The sequence below is a fragment of the Salvelinus sp. IW2-2015 genome, linkage group LG23 (genome assembly GCF_002910315.2).
Source record: "Salvelinus sp. IW2-2015 linkage group LG23, ASM291031v2, whole genome shotgun sequence".
Lineage (NCBI taxonomy): Eukaryota > Metazoa > Chordata > Actinopteri > Salmoniformes > Salmonidae > Salvelinus > Salvelinus sp. IW2-2015.
In genome coordinates, this window is record NC_036863.1 from 28326139 (window position 1) to 28342213 (window position 16075).

At 43.8% G+C, this 16075-nt stretch overlaps 2 protein-coding genes across 7 annotated transcripts in view; both read right to left on the bottom strand.

Moving 5' to 3' along the window:
* Positions 1 to 3461: 3461 nt before the first annotated feature.
* Positions 3462 to 9022, bottom strand: LOC111950750 (myelin proteolipid protein). Of its 2 annotated transcripts, none has more exons than XM_023968615.2 (7): positions 8856 to 9022; positions 6326 to 6512; positions 5934 to 6090; positions 5421 to 5598; positions 5237 to 5310; positions 5002 to 5067; positions 3462 to 4482 (listed from the first exon to the last, which is right to left on the bottom strand). In XM_023968615.2, the coding sequence occupies exons 1-7, from the start codon at positions 8857 to 8859 to the stop codon at positions 4408 to 4410; spliced, it is 741 nt and encodes a 246-aa protein (XP_023824383.1). In that variant the 5' UTR covers positions 8860 to 9022; the 3' UTR covers positions 3462 to 4407. The 2 variants fall into 2 exon arrangements, with proteins under 2 accessions (XP_023824383.1, XP_023824382.1); XM_023968614.2 differs by lacking the exon at positions 8856 to 9022 and adding an exon at positions 6923 to 7221.
* Positions 9023 to 9168: 146 nt separating this feature from the next.
* Positions 9169 to 16075, bottom strand: part of LOC111950748 (neuroligin-3-like) — a 42389-nt gene continuing 35482 nt past the window's right edge. For all 5 annotated transcript variants that reach the window (XM_023968610.1, XM_070434482.1, XM_023968611.2 and 2 more), the window contains 2 exons: positions 13732 to 14521; positions 9169 to 12209 (listed from right to left, as the gene is read on the bottom strand). In XM_023968610.1, coding sequence (XP_023824378.1) covers positions 11369 to 12209; positions 13732 to 14521 — 1631 coding nt within the window. In that variant the 3' untranslated portion in view covers positions 9169 to 11368. The remainder of the gene's footprint in view (positions 12210 to 13731; positions 14522 to 16075) is intronic.

Below are 16075 nucleotides of genomic sequence, written 5' to 3' on the forward strand. Positions count from 1 at the left end.
AACAGATTTTTTCTGGAACTAGGATTCCTTGCACTACATTCTGATGGAGATCATCAAAGGTAAGAGAATATTTATGATGTTATTTCGTATTTTTGTGGTTTATGTTGGCTCCAACAAGGCGGAGAATTGTTGGGCGCTGTCCACAATATTGCATGCTGTACGTTGTACTAAAGTTATTTTTTTAAATCTAACACAGCGGTTGCATTAAGAACCAGTGTATCTTTCATTTGCTGTACAACATGTATTTTTTAGTAAAGTTTATGATGGTTTTTTGGTTAGATTACGTGACTGTCCAAAATTTTCTCGGACAATTTGGTGCATTATGGCTACGTATTCACAATGTAAAACCACGATTTGTACCTCTAAATATGCACATTTTCGAACAAAACATAATGTATTGTATAACATGATGTTATAAGACTGTCATCTGATGAAGTTGTTCAAAGGTTAGTGATTCATTTTATCTCTATTTGTGGGTTTTGTAAAGCTATGTTGGCTGTGAATAAATGGCGTTTGTGTGTTGTCTATTGTGGTGAGCTAATATAAATATATATTTGTGTTTTCGCTGTAAAACATTTTAAAAATCGGAAATGATGGCTGGATTCACAAGATTTATTCTTTCATTTGCTGTATTGGACTTGTGATTTCATGAAATTATATTGTATGATATCCCTGTGGCGCTAGGCTAGGCTATGCTAGTCAGCTTTTTGATGAGGAGGATCCCGGATCCGGGAGGGAGAAGCGGTAGAGGTTTTAAAGCTTGGTCAGAAATGGGTCTTCCAAATGGACAATGACCCCAAGCATAATTCCAAGTTGTGGCAAATGCTTAAGGACAACAAAGTCAAGGAGTGCGCATCACAAGCCCTACCTCAATCCTATAGAAGGTTTGTGGGCAGAACTGAAAAAGTGTGTGCGGCAAGGAGGAGGCCAAAATTCACCCAAGCTTGTGGAAGTCTACCCAAAACGTTTGACCAAAGTTAAACAATTTAAAGGCAATGCTACCAAATACTAATTGAGTGTATGTAAACTTTCTGACCCACTGGGAATATGATGAAAGAAATAAAAGCTGAAATAAATCATTCTCTCTATTATTCTGACATTTCACTTTCTTAAAATAAAGTCGTAATCCTAACTGACCTAAGACGGGGAATTTTTACTAGATTAAATGTCAGGAATTGTGAAAAAACTGAGTTTTAAATGTATTTGGCTAAGGTGTATGTAAACGTCTGACTTCAACTGTACATTTACACTTTAACAATTTGACAGAGTTTTATTCATGAGTTTTATTAAAGATGTCAACAAATAAGGTCCGCCAAAGATAAAATGCATTTATATGTAGTCAGTGACAACTGTGTGGAGTTGTGACAGCAACGATGTAAGCTAATTACAGTATTGTAGACACTATGTCCTGGAATTTCTTTGATCTTCCATGTAGAAGAACCCTTTACCTTTTAACTACTCTTGTGTAGCTTGTGAGCAATACATGTTACATGTGCGTGTGCGTAGCTCAAACAACTCTACAGAAGTTTTTGTAAAATCCCTTCAGGATCCACCCTTGTCTCACAAACACCGCTCTAGCACGGTTCCCATTAATCTCAAAGACCAAGAAATAGAAGACATAGACGAATCCAATAGTACAACTCAGAAGCCTGTAGCTCAAACACACAATGTTTAAAAGGGGTTAGGAGTCTGAAATCAAGCCAGCTTGATAGTGGGACTCATTGGGTTAAGTTATTTGATACATACATACATTTGTAATTTTTATTTAACTAAGCAAGTCAGTTAAGAACAAATTCTTATTTACAATGACGGCCTACCCGGCCAAACCCTAACGACACTGCCAATTGTGTACCGCCATATGGGACTACTAATCATGGCCGGTTGTGATATAGCCTGGAATCAAACCAGGGTCTGTAGTGACGCCTCTAGCACTGAGATGCAGTGCCTTAGACCGCTGTGCCACTCGGGAGCCTAAGTGTATACATACATATACTCGCTCTCTCTTTCTCGAGCGGAACATTTCCTTTTTCCAGTGCGGGGTGTGCAGTAAGGCCTTGGGGACGTGATGACTGGGGTTGCAGTAAGGCCTTGGGGACGTGATGACTGGGGTGCTGCAGAAGAGCCTTGTGGGGACGTGATGACTGGGTGTGCAGTAAGGCCTTGGGGGACGTGATGACTGGTGTGTGAAGTAAGGCCTTGGGACTGATGACTGGGGTGTGCAGTAAGCCTTGGGGACGTGATGACTGGGGTGCAGTAAGGCCTTGTGGGGACGTGATGACTGGGGTGTGCAGTAAGGCCTTGGGGGACGTGATGACTGGGGTGTGCAGTATAGGCCTTGGGGACGTGATGACTGGGGTGTGCAGTAAGGCCTTGGGGGACGTGATGACTGGGGTGTGCAGTAAGGCCTTGGGGGACGTGATGACTGGGGTGTGCAGTAAGGCCTTGGGGACGTGATGACTGGGGTGTGCAGTAAGGCCTTGGGGGACGTGATGACTGGGGTGTGCAGTAAGGCCTTGGGGGACGTGATGACTGGGGTGTGCAGTAAGGCCTTGGGGGACGTGATGACTGGGGTGTGCAGTAGCCTTGGGGGACGTGATGGACTTGCCATGGTTTCTGCATTGGAGAGTGATCCACTGTGATGGCTGCTTTACTAAAACCATGTAGGCCCCAGGACTTCTCATCACCTTGGAACAGAGGGCACAACAGTGTCACCCCTGGAACATGGTCACCAAAACAACCATTCTGACAGATTACTTGCTAACTTTATGTTTAAAGGTTTTTTGTATGCGTTATATTTCCAAAGTTATCGTCAGTTCTTGTTTTCTTTGCTGACACTGAATGTATTTTTTTGTTAATCAGTGTAGATAAAGGGGAGGAGACAGGTTAAAGAAGGAATTTTACAAGTCTTGAGACATGGATTGTTTATGTGTGCCATTCAGAAGGTGAATGGGCAAGACAAAAGATTGAAGTGCCTTTGAGCAAGGTATGGTAAGTGCCAGGCACACCGGTTTGAGTGTGTCAAGAACTGCAATGCTGTTGAGTTTTTCACGCTCAATAGTTTCCCATGTGTATCAAGAATGGTACACCACCCAGAGGAAATCCAGGCAACTTGACACAACTGTGGGAAGCATTGGAGTCAACTTGTGCCATCATCCCTGTGGAATGCTTGACACCTTGTAGTCCATGCCAACGAAATGAGGCTGTTCTGAGGGCAACTTCATATTAGGAAGGTGTTCCTAATGTTTTGAATACTCATTGTATATCTGTAATAACAAAAACATATGTAAAAAGTTTATGACCGTTTCCATCATTTATGTCAACATATTTGAACTGTGAATAAAATATGAATAACATTTTACCCCTCTTATTGATGTGCATTATATTACCCAAATGGACAACCTCACTGGAAGTTTTGTTTTACAATGACAATGAAATGAAGCACAATATTTTAATACCTTGGGTTTAAAATGGCTTTGATTAAGTTTAATTGCTCAATTCAAAATCAACACAGCAACCCTATGGTTTAAAAGCAGAGAGCATTAATACATGTGGAGAATGAAAACTAGGTATCTTAGAACTTTAGCACCTCCATAGAATTGGGTTTCCTTTCACCCTCCACACGGTAATCATTTAAAAGGACAAACAATAGATACTTATACATCAAGAGTGAGTGCAAAAAAGATGCCATAAGTCCTTTGACACACTTAGACAAGAGAGACTCTCACATTTCACTTGAATGTACAGCACTTTGGCACATTCAGCTGTTTGCTTTGGTTACAGTAACGGACAGCTCATTTACATACACAATCTAAAGCAAAAGCAGCTAGATCATGTTCACAATCTATATAGATATCAGTAAGCGAGGGGACTGGGGTGTAATTCTTAGTTCTGATAAGCATGGAGAGCAGTCATCTCTTTCAGTCACTCAGATTTAGAGGACTGAATGGAGTCCACATAACACAATCTGACAATCATGTCAGGGACACTTTATAAAAGCAAAAAAAGTATAATTGCAAACCAAAACCAGAGACGCTACATCCAATGTAAAAAAGAATTAGCAACAGACATCAGAGAGTCATCTTCCTGGACTGAGAACCGAGGGGATAAGACTGGTGAGCAGGRGGATGGGAGGGGCTCGAAGTTATGATGACCAGGGGGATGGGCTTGAAGTTATGATGACCAGGAGTTCTATTCATCTCTTAGACTGTTGTTGAAGTGATAAATCAGATGGTCAAGATGAACCATGTGTCAGTTAGCAGAGCCCTCCAGGGAAGCAGCCAGCAGTAGGTAGGGGATCCAGACTGCAGGCGTGTCTGAGGGGATGGATGAATGTTCAGTAGTGTGATGTGTAACGGCTCTCCTCAGGCCCAGTCTATGGGCGGATGGAGACGTGACAGGGCACCGTTTTTAACAGCGTAGCCCTTTTCTGCCCAGGAACCGCAGCACTGCATAGTTATAGGTGGTAGCTACCACATACAGAAACTAAWKAGAGAAAWAGATGGAGAGAGAGAAGGAGAGCGGGACAAAAGAGAAAAGGGTTTTAAAACATTTAAAAAAAGGTTTTCACAAAAGTGCAGCTGCATTCAGACGACATATMAATTATTCAGTAGCCTATAGGGCATCACAAGATGATCTCTTTGTTTGTGCACASATTTATCACTCGCTTAGGTGCCCCTACAGTAGGCCTATAGAATACTCTAAGTCAGTTCTCTAGKGATTGGTTCGCTTTTCTATTACGACCTAGCTGGTCTTGTCACCTTAATCATTGTTGAAAATCAATAAATATTTACTGTACTGATGGACAGTATGATAAGATTGTTCTATTTCTCTGAATTWAATTTTTCTCTGCCAAAGAGCCTTAAAATGAACCCCCATACCTCTCTGGTGGTATGTCTAAAACTAACCCAGTTGGAGCTGCAAAATCAAGTCATACTCTGAACCTAAACAAAGACGGTGACAAACCYCATAGACTCATCAGTCTGGGTGGACATTCTTACTCACCAGAGCCAAGAGAGCAATCCCTGCACCAACAAAGGCAGCGATGTACAGGTCATAGGTGACAAAGAACTGCAAATAGAAAAAAAAGGTTTCTTAAATAGCGCATGCATTGTACATTGATTTGCTATTCAGAATAATAATTTAGCTGTGTATTTTGTGGGTTTATGAAAGGTTACATAACCCAGAAACACACTAATTCTTTCAAAGTAGTTTTAAGACTACGCGAACAGCAACTCACCTCTTTTGTTTTGCAAATGGATGCCAAGGTCATTCCACAAGCTTTCCCTGGCATTGCATTCCAAGGCAGCAGACCTAACGAGAAGCTTGTCTCATTAATGTGAAATTAAATACTGTACATTTTAAATGTAAAAAATAAATAAAAAAGACTAACAATCATAAGCTCAATCATAAGCTAAACGTACCATACTGCCGAGCATCCATGCAGACCCAGCCGTGCTGRTTGATGCTGGGTGTCGTCTCAGCCAGGATGTTGATGGTGTGGCAGGTCTGTGCCATATTAAAGAAGAAGAAGACGGGTATGGCTGTGAAGGCAAACACCGCCAGCCAGATCACTGCCAGGACGTATGTCACAATGATGAACTGTGGAGCAGCAAGCAGAGCAGGTCACAGGAAGTTATTGGTCAAACTCCAGGGGGGATACAGGATGTGACACAACATGTCCTATAAGGCTYCATTACTGCAGCCATACAACACTATAGAGGGTAAATACTCTAACATGAGCCTAATATCYCTGAAGCAATACAACAGGGATTCATGGATAATTAACTTATGGATAATTATCTATAAATTGTTTATGGATTGTTTCTCAACCAGTGGGTAGATTACAAGCTAGAGTAGGCTATAGTGTCAATATTATTTTAGCAACCTAAGAAGGAGGTGATGTCATTCCCTCTCCCCCCTTCCTCCCTCCTCACCGTCAGACTAAGGCAGCGGCCACATCTGGTGCTCCGGAACTCTCCGAAGGTCTGCTTGACGGCGCTGGTGGTGTAGAATCCCTCGGCCAGCAGCAGGATGCAGTAGAGGAAGAAGAAAGAGGCCAGGCCATAGATCACGTACTGGAAGTACTTGATACTGGGAGACAAGGACAGGTCATAATAAGGAAAAGTCAGAGATTCCATGGTGACAAAAGGTGCTGTTGAGAGGTGTTTTCTCTTAACCTATCTTAAGGAAGGGTTACCAATACTACTACTACTTCTGCAAGAGCCTTTACATTTCTGTTGCTTGATTTGCACAACCTATCTATAAATACAAACAATTAAATTAGGTTATTGCACTTAAAACAGAAAAGTTTTAAAGAGTCACTCACAACGAGGCCAGGATAACATAGTCTTGTATGTTACGAGCGAAGTAAGTCTCGACGAGCACCTCGGTGTTGGCCAGTGCCTCGTGCCCGCAGCCACAGAACAGTGCCATGCCGGTGAAGCAGAGCAGAGTGGCAACCAGGGAGGGGTAGGGCACTGCCCCCAGGCATCGGATACAGCAATCATAACAACCTGGTGAGGGGGCATAATACATCAACGCACTGGCGGCACACACCAACACACAGCACATCTAGGACACAGTCCAGACATCTCTCAGTCACCCTGCTCGGGGAGCTGTTAAACAAAAAGACTCTAACCCGAACCCTAACCCTAACCCTAACCCAAAAATCCAACAACAGCCACCATCAACTTCCATCAACAGGCATGAAAGCAATAGAAGAATTACAGCGAAAATCAACAGCGAAACCAAGTGCAGTGTATCCAATCAAACAATGTTAAAGTGTCWATACAAAACCAGCCACCACTGACTTCACAGCATTCTCATACACTTCCTCCAATGTAAGCTGTGCTGGGGAAGCAGATAACAAACATCCAGACTGTTAATGGCTGTATTGGTATAGGAATCAGAGAAAGAGATGCACCTAGGGCTTTGCAAAGCCAAGGCTGTCTGACCGGAAACATCTGTTCCTTTCGATCTTGTGCTCCTCAACAACAARCAAAGAGTTTATGAACCGGTGATGCTAAAGGCTCAGCTGCAGGATATTTTAACCAAAAAACTGCTCTGTCTGCAATGGTTTCATCCGTGTGTAAAAGCTCCTCAGCTCCAGCCAACGCCTCACAGCTCAGCCCCTCTAYTCTCCAGAGTTCATCCCTCTTTCACCACCAACTGCCATCCACCACAGGCGTCACCAGGAGAGGAGGGAGGGGAGAGAGAGGAGAGAGAGGAGAGAAAGGAGAGGGCACTGAAGGATGGGTTCCAGGGGCCTTGAGAGAGAGCCTGTCTTTGTGGCAGGAGACACAATGCCTTTTGTCTTAGCTAGGAGTGGAGGAGAACAAAGGCCAGTGATGTCAAACAAACAAAGACCACACTAGCACCACCACACACACACCAACAATCTAATAAACAAGCCATGAGCATCTGGGTGGGTGGGGCGGGGGTCAGGGGGGTTTCTCCACCACCAGGATTCTCACAGTATCACTGGCAATGTCAGTACTATGCGCCCAGGCCAGCCTCCGGCTACAGCTGGCTGGGACTGGTACCATGGCGCTGAATGAGTTTCTATGTCAGCAGGGGGTGGGGACCGCAGTTCAAGTGTTCAAGGGTGGGAGGAAGCACAATAAATGGGAGCTGGAACTGAAATATCTTCACAACAACAACAATGTTGCTCATTAAAGTTGTATGATCTATAAASCCCATTCGGGAAGGGCAAACAGTGTCATGATCATACATAATAAATGATTGAGCTGCGGCAAATGTTCCACGCAGACTAAACATTCCTGTAATCTTAAGGTTTGTGTGATTTTAGTGGGTAGGAATGAACAGAGGATATAAATTAAACAAACTGTCATTTAAATAAAAACAGCAACAGCTTGGAGGTTGTTTGAGTCTCTGGAAACTATATAGGCTACAGACACCCCCTCTTCAGCTGTGCTCTGAAACGCCAGTTAGAATGACAAATGTGCCATGATAACCCATGAATAAAATCACAGCACAGATATTACCGGAATGCATTGAAGGATCATACCAAACCAAGTCTTTACGGCATACTAAATCTGAATTAACTTTTGTGCAGAGAAAGTATTTTTTTTGACGGAATAGTAGTGATGGCAGAATAGCCGGCTTAAACTTGGCTCCAGAGTCAGATGGAAGGCGTGTAACAAAGGATTTCATGCAAATTTGCWMATTATGCCCTGCACAGTGTGGGAGTGTGAGAGCCTTTGACACGATCGACCTTGCATGACCTCTGTGCTGCCTACGCTGGTCATCTGTCTATCTGAACCCTAATTAGTTCAAGCCACCTTTCAGAAAATGTTTCACAGATATAAGCTGTGTGAGAGAGGTGGTTTGATTAACATTTGAACATAATTGATATGATTATATTGAATTTATTTGAATAACATGTTTTATGTTCAAGAAATGTCAATTAAAATGAAGAGTAACGAGTATCAATACGCTTGGCTGATCAAAACGTTCAAAACTGACTGTTTAGTCTACAATACTAGTAATAAAACATATGTATTCCTTTATCTATGTGTTACCTGGAATCAAATTCTATCAATCCTGCCTACGCTTCCAATGTTGCGATATTACCAATGTTGTGTTATAATATGAATAACCCATGAGGTACCCACAAGTGGACATCATAATAWTATCAGACAATCATATAATACAACCAACTTGCAATAAAACCAGTAATTATCACAATATTAATGAAGGCTTCATATTATTCTCCAGTGAAGGAACACAAAACTTCTCAGAAAAATTATATTTCAAAAGTAGATTAATCATATTCCACAGACTAACTTTTAAGATATTAATAGAAAATATGAAAGACTCATTAGATGACCACTTACCCATGTTCAGAGAGAAGTATGGGGTTATTGAGGTTTAGCTTGGCGGCTTTGTGACTGTGATATGAGGATATGAGAAGTTATTCCCCACCACTCCTAGATGAATCTGACTTGCGCTTTTGTCTAACCAACAATAGACAGACCACCAGCTCACAGAGACAGATCTTAAAGACACAAAGTCCCTTTTCAGCCACCGACCATCACTAATACAGCCCYGGGTTCAACATTAGGGACAGTGCAGGGGTCAAAGGCCCTAATGAGTTTACACTTGCATTTCAATCACTCTCATGCATACCAAGTTCACACAAAACACAAAGACTCTCTGAGCAATTGTATTAGTATAATATATAATTTCCCAATGTTTTTGAGCTTACAATATAGCTCAGTATTTGAATTATTTTATACAGTCATTATTGCTCATCTTTATCAGGGGTGTCAATAATTTCAGACCCCACTGTAAGCGTGATCATCATGTGTGCTGGRTGCCTGTTGGAAACGTATTCAGTTTGTGGGCCGCTGCATGGCCAGTTCATTCTTTCTCATTGGCCAGGCTATTCATGGTCTGCATAGTATCTGTGCTGCCTGTCTGAGGCACGTAAAGGACGCCATATGGTCAGTTAAAGCAGGCGTCAGTTAAAGCAGATGCTGGCTGGTGGGTGTGTTTGACTCTTCAGAAAACATAGAGATATGAAGAATATACAGACAAAGGAGCAAAACAAAAAGCAGGCCATGGAAATGCCACTGGACTGACATTGAGGAAGAAGACTAACAAGGGGACATTGAGGGCTGGGTCCAGCTGCTGCTCTCCCTTCATCACTGACCCAGTTGATGTCAAAGCACACTCCTTACAATGTTCCCAGTGTGCAGCAGGAGCAAACAACACACTGTCTTTTTGGAGTGTGCCTGTACCCTCTTATCTTCCTTGGCTTTCCTCCTTTACAGCCCATGACCATCACACAGTTACAAATGTAGCATAATAACATCTGATCTCCACTGGGCCCAGTCAAAATGGAGTATTGCCCTGCCGATGCCCAAAATCTAAGATGAATGTTTTTCTTTGTTTGCGGTTGAAAAATCCTGTTGATACTGTATGTAATACAATTTAATAAGATTGGCCATCTAGCCACATCTGACTCATTATAAATATGTTGATGTATTTTGACAAGACGACCACTCCGTTCCAAACAAATCTTTAAAAATAAGCCCATTGATATTGATCTATGATTGTATCAAGGAAAGCCAGGTGCTAATAATTCTCAGAGGGATGTGTATTCTCCCAGAATAACACTGAAGTGTGCCCATTACATTCAAAAGAGCCTCTTATAGTAATGCTTGAAGACATTTTATGCTCCAAAATCTGTGTTTTGTGTAATTAGATGAAGCGCATGGGGGAAATTCAGCTTGCTTAGTCTGCAATAGTTTATACAAACAATGTCAATACCTATATAATTCATATAAACAAACAAACAATTTAAAAAAGTGCTGGTCTAAGTTTATTGTGTACAAACAAGCCAAGCCAATGGAATCATATCAGTTGGTTAGAGTATGTGCCATCTTAAGCTATTATCTTTTTATAACAAAGCAGAAGTTGTATTCCCACAACGTGTTCAGCAAAATTAGACACAGTTAACTGAAAATGAACAAAGGTACTTAGACAGACAAGCATAGATCGGAGTACAACACTAAATATGATGAAAGCCAATACTTCAAACAAAATGTCAAACAAATTTCTTAACAATTTACACCTTTACATTACACTTCAGAGTGTAAACACACTCGGGCACACGCACGCACATACTGTATATAGGGGTGATATATTGTTCATATTCAAATAGAAATATTATTGGATAAATGTGATACTTTTACTACAAATTGTAATCAATGTTGTAGTAAAGGTTCAAATGATCACAGTAACATAGTATTTCTGCAATTCTTTAGTCAGTAAAAAAGACCCTTTTAAGTTGAGTTTAACATGWGGAATATGTATAAAATTGCTTAATAACACTGATTTTCTGCTTTTTACAAATGTTATTTCAGTCAGTGATGAGTCCAGATGACACTTGTTCCACACAGAATTGTTGAAGATCAAAACAGATATCATAGGAAGAAAAAAGCTTCCCGTACAAATCCAACTGTACAAACATTATGCTGAGGTCGTACAAGAGAATGTTCCCAAAAATGTTACCATCAAAAGACAATGGGAAATAAAAAGCACTTCTCATTTTAACCAGCTCACAAAAGTCTTGAAATTGATGATTAAAAAAATGACACTGCTTATAGACCTCCCTCTATGAGGAGAGGAGGCAGTAGTATATTGGCGGCGATTCTGCACCCTTTGACCAGGAAAAGCTTTGCATGGCTCTTGCAGTATGAACATAAACTCAAACTTATCTTACCCACGCATCCCAACCCAACTACTGCTTTGTATTAATTAATGTACAGCACAGCTCGCCCCTCAGCTCACCTCTACAATCACTGTCGACTGTGGTCTGTATATCTTCTGTCCCAGGCTAGGTCTAGACCCGGGTGGTGGAGTGGGAGTGGGGCAGGACGGTGGAGTTGTACCCGGCTGGGAAGGTGCTGTAGGGGTGCATGTTGGGCAGGCCCATCAGGGAGTTGGGGATCATTGTGATGTTGTTTGGCGTCATCAGGGGGATGTCGTCTGGTGAGCGGCGCAGGGTCAGGGTGTAGTCCATGTTGGGGGAGAGGTGCAGGGGGTCGTGTAGGTCAGGGAGGTCGTGGAGGTCATGCAGGGTGTCACACTGGTTCATCTGGCTGCACTGGGTCATCTGATGGGACAGGCTCTCGTCGGTGGTGGTGTGGCTCACGTCGTTGCCATTGCTCTGCCGCTGGGGGCTGGCCTGGTGGGGGCCACCGTGGCCATCCTGCCGGCTGCGCTTGTCCTTACGGTAGTAGAGCGCGGCGAAGGCCAGCACATTGAGGAACAGYAGCGAGGCACCCACAGCGATGGTGACACTCAGCTCAGTGGAGTAATCTCTGGGGTTAGCCACGATCAGAGGACCCGTCTCCTCCCCATCACTGCTGTGGGCCGTGGAGACAGGTGGACGCTTGGTGGTGCCGGTTCTCTTGCCGTTGGAGTTGGTGGTGTCCTGGGGAGGGACCTTGGTGGTGGTGGAGGTGTAATGGAACATGTCATGGAGGTTATACAGGTGGGGCACCAGGTGCTTCCAGAAGGCTACCTTGGTGGCGCGGTAGTGGTCGCGGATGCGAGGCTTCAGGCCGATGTGCAGGTACAGCTGGTCATGGGGGTTGTACTTGGACCAGGCCACCTCCTCAAAGCGGTTGGCCTTGGTATGGATGAACTTAGTGTCCTGGGGCACTGGCTTGTTGGGGTCACTGCAGACATGCAATGAAGACAGGGGTCAAAGACAAGGCATCATTGATAATATACATAGAGAAGTTATTCTTTCAATTGCTTCATTATGGGACATGTCAACTAGCCTCGCAAAGCCGGTGATCCCGCAAGCTTACATTAAACGCTGCACGGATATCCATTCAGCGTTTAATGTAAGCTTGCGAGATCGGCAGCTTTGCGAGGCTAGATGTCAACAGACAAGTTTTGCTGGTCAAGGCCAGTTGTAAGCTGACAAGACTGGTTGATGTACATAATGTCACAGTCTTTTTTCAAGTGCTAAGCATTCCCTACATCAGGGATGGGCAAATTTGATAGGGGTGGGGGCCACAAAAAAAATCTGAACTCTTCTTGTGGGGCCGCAGTGGCTCTGCATACCCACACATGCAGTCAGAGCCGGTCCTAGCCTTTTGAGGCGCGGAAGTGAAATTGCGTGTAAAACACCTTGCGAGCAAATCATTTTAGCAGCCCCTGTGTTGACAGTGGAGAGAAAAAAACTAAGTTGTAGAGTACATTTCCTGCAATTCTACACATTTTGTCATGGGGCAGAGGGRAAAAATKGCAGTTTTACAGTTAATTTCCTGCAACTATATACATTTTGCTATAGGGTGGAGAGAAATGTTTGCAGTTTTGAATATGAGATCTGAGTGAGAGTGACTAACAATATCAATGGGGGGCCCCCGGTCAGTAATTCGACCATGATTACTACAAGTTTAGAAAACTGGCTAGACTAATTTACCAATCAATTTTTTWWWAATCCTGACTCAGGCTAATTGAGGCACTGTCAGTGATTGATGCACAACCAAAATTCGAAATTGCACCTTGTGTATTCTGCTGTTCTAACTCTCAACAGTAAGTTGAGACTCCGCCAGTTGCCCATCCCTGCCCTACATCTTTCATTTCAGCCCATCTAAAACCCACTTTCTACTGAGCATCTGTGTCTACATCAGTGTTTACTGTAATTTTTTTTATAGAGGTGCTAATTCCCGTTTTCTGCTGTGACTTAAGCAGAGGTGTAATGCAGCAAGGCTCCATTTTAAGATATAAGTGAAGTGTGTCTATATGTCTATAAATATTGGTTCTTCTGCACAGGCTTCAATACAGTATAGAATATGATTAGGAAAACTCTTTCCATCTATCATTTATAGAATTTCTTAGGCAAATACAGGGACACAAATGGGAAATATGAAAGAATGACCCCAGAATTTTACTATACAAGCATACCACAATGAAGACTCAGAATGGATTCTGTCTGACAAGGGTTCTCGGGGTGCTGTACTGACCTGTCTGAGTCTAACCAGGTCTCGGGGTGCTGTACTGACCTGTCTGAGTCTAACCAGGTCTCGGGGTGCTGTACTGACCTGGGAGTCTACCAGGTCTCGGGTGCTGTACGACCTGTGAGTCTGACCAGGTCTCGGGGTGCTGTACTGACCTGTGAGTCTGACCAGGTCTCGGGGTGCTGTACTGACCTGTGAGTCTGACCAGGTCTCGGGGTGCTGTACTCACCCACTCTTGGCGAAGTTGGTCCAGTAAGTCATCACCACAGCGCTGAGCATGATGTCGTTCCTGGAGAAGTTGCAGGGGAACAGGTCAGTGGCTCCCACCATGGGGATGCCAAACACATAGGGCACCTCGTCCCCGTGGGCCGAGTCCGACCACACAGGCTTCATCAGGCTCTGGCAGTGGTGGTAGAAKGCRTAGAAGTATGTGGGCGAGCCGTAGCGGGCGTGCAGGTCAGCCGTCACCACCGAGGGCTCCACCCACTGGTGGTCAGTGAACAGRGCRACTAAYGTCTTCCTCCTGGTSTCYGGGTTGTCCCTGTCAGCCCAGTCCGTGTACATGAACTTGATGGTCTCCCTCAGAGTGTCCTTCCCCTCCGGGTAGCCATACAGGCTGTCCACRAAGTCCGACACRGCAAARTCAAAGTCGCTGCCRGAYACGCCRTCCTCCASGTCCACMACAKTCTCCACRAARCGCAGCCCYTCCCCCTGGTTGACGCCCAGCATGATGTCATAGTTGAGGAACTCGCCCTGCTCCATCAGGATCTCGGGGTCGTCGGGGATGACGTCACCATCGATGACGGGGCCGAAGGCTACGTGGTAGCGGGCTGGCTGGATGTCCTGCTCCACCAGCTCTCTGGCACTCTTCTTCTGCAGGCAGGACACCATGTCCAGGGTGTCCAGCACGTTGCAGCCCACCCTCTCAGCAAGCATGCGGGTGTACTTGACAGGCTGGTAGTTGACGGCCCAGCTGGACAGGGCTGAGCCACTTTGGATGATGGCTCTGTGAAACAGGCCTGGGGAGATCATGGCACAGACAGACAAACACAGATCAGATGAGTGCTGTCTGGTCAACAACCATCTGATACAGAACATTTGTAGGCCTGCAGTTTAACATATTGTTAGCTTCATAGGATCTCTCTAGGTTCTGATGTCAGTTTTTACCAGAGTTTTTTGTGCTTACTGCACAGTTTTATCTGCGATGGTGAGAGACAAACCTCATCAACATCCCTTTTTAAAATCATAAAAATKTAATTTAGGTCTGTTCAATCTGTGCATCTCAGTTAATTGTAATTTTCCTTAAAATGTCAGATAAGTCCTTAAATAATATAAATGGAGAGGATGGAACTCTGAAAATCGTATTTATTCTAATTGATAGTGTATAATTCACAAGTGGTGGATATGTAACATTGGCTGCGCTAAAAAGGGATTTGAATTAATTAAACTCACTCAACACAAAGGGATCATATTTGCATACACATTTGAGGAAACTCATCTGTGAGAGCACTGCTTTTGGGAAAGAGGRAAATTCAATGACTCCACACAGTAGCCTTGTTGAAAATCTCTCATCTCTCCCTCTCTATGTTCAAAAATCAATACTACATCAGGGAGGATAGCAACTGATAATGTAATGAACTGCCAATAACGTAATAAACATTCTGAATGCATAACRTAAAAATGTTTTTACTGATGTGTTGATTATTACATTATGGAGTGGGTAAAAATGTTAATGCGAGTGTAGCGAAATGCTAGAAATCCTGGTTGGAGTCCAGGCTCTGTCGCAGCCGGCCGCGACCGGGAGACCCACGGGGCTGCGCACAATTGGCCCAGCRTCGTCTGGGTTAAGGGAGGGTTTGGCCGGCAGGGATGTTCTTGTCCCATCGCGCTCTAGCGACTCCTGTGGTGGGCCGGGCGCAATGCACGCTGACACGATCGCCAGGTGTTTCCTCAGACACATTTGTGTAGCTGGCCTCCGGGTAAAGCAGGCATTGTGTCATGAAGCAGTGCGGCTTGGCTGGGTTGTGTTTCGGAGGACGCTTATCTCTCAACCTTCTCCTCTCCCGAGTCCGTACGGGAGTTGCAGCGATGAGACAAGACTAACTACCAATTGGATACCACAAAATTGGGGAGAAAAAGGGGTAAAAGTCCAAATAAATAAAATAAGTAATATTCACTTTTTTTTCGTGCATATCTAGTGTCATGCTTCAGTAATAGCTGACTGGCCCACTGTCGTGGAAAATTAGACATACTATGCTGTTTTTAAACCAGGCCTCTCCTCCTGGTTACACTAGTTACCATWTCCCCCGCRCATCCCGCAAAGGCGGWGGTGTTGCTAACATTTACGATAGCAAAATACATTTTTAAAATTTTTATTACTGCGTTTTCGTCTTTTGAGCTTCTAGTCATGAAATCTATGCAGCCTACTCAATCACTTTTTATAGCTACTGTTTACAGGCCTCCTGGGCCGTATWCAGCRTTCCTCACTGAGTTTCTTTCGGACTTTGTAGTCATAGCAGATAATATTAAMATTTTTGGTGACTTTAATATTCACATGGAAAAGTCCACAGACC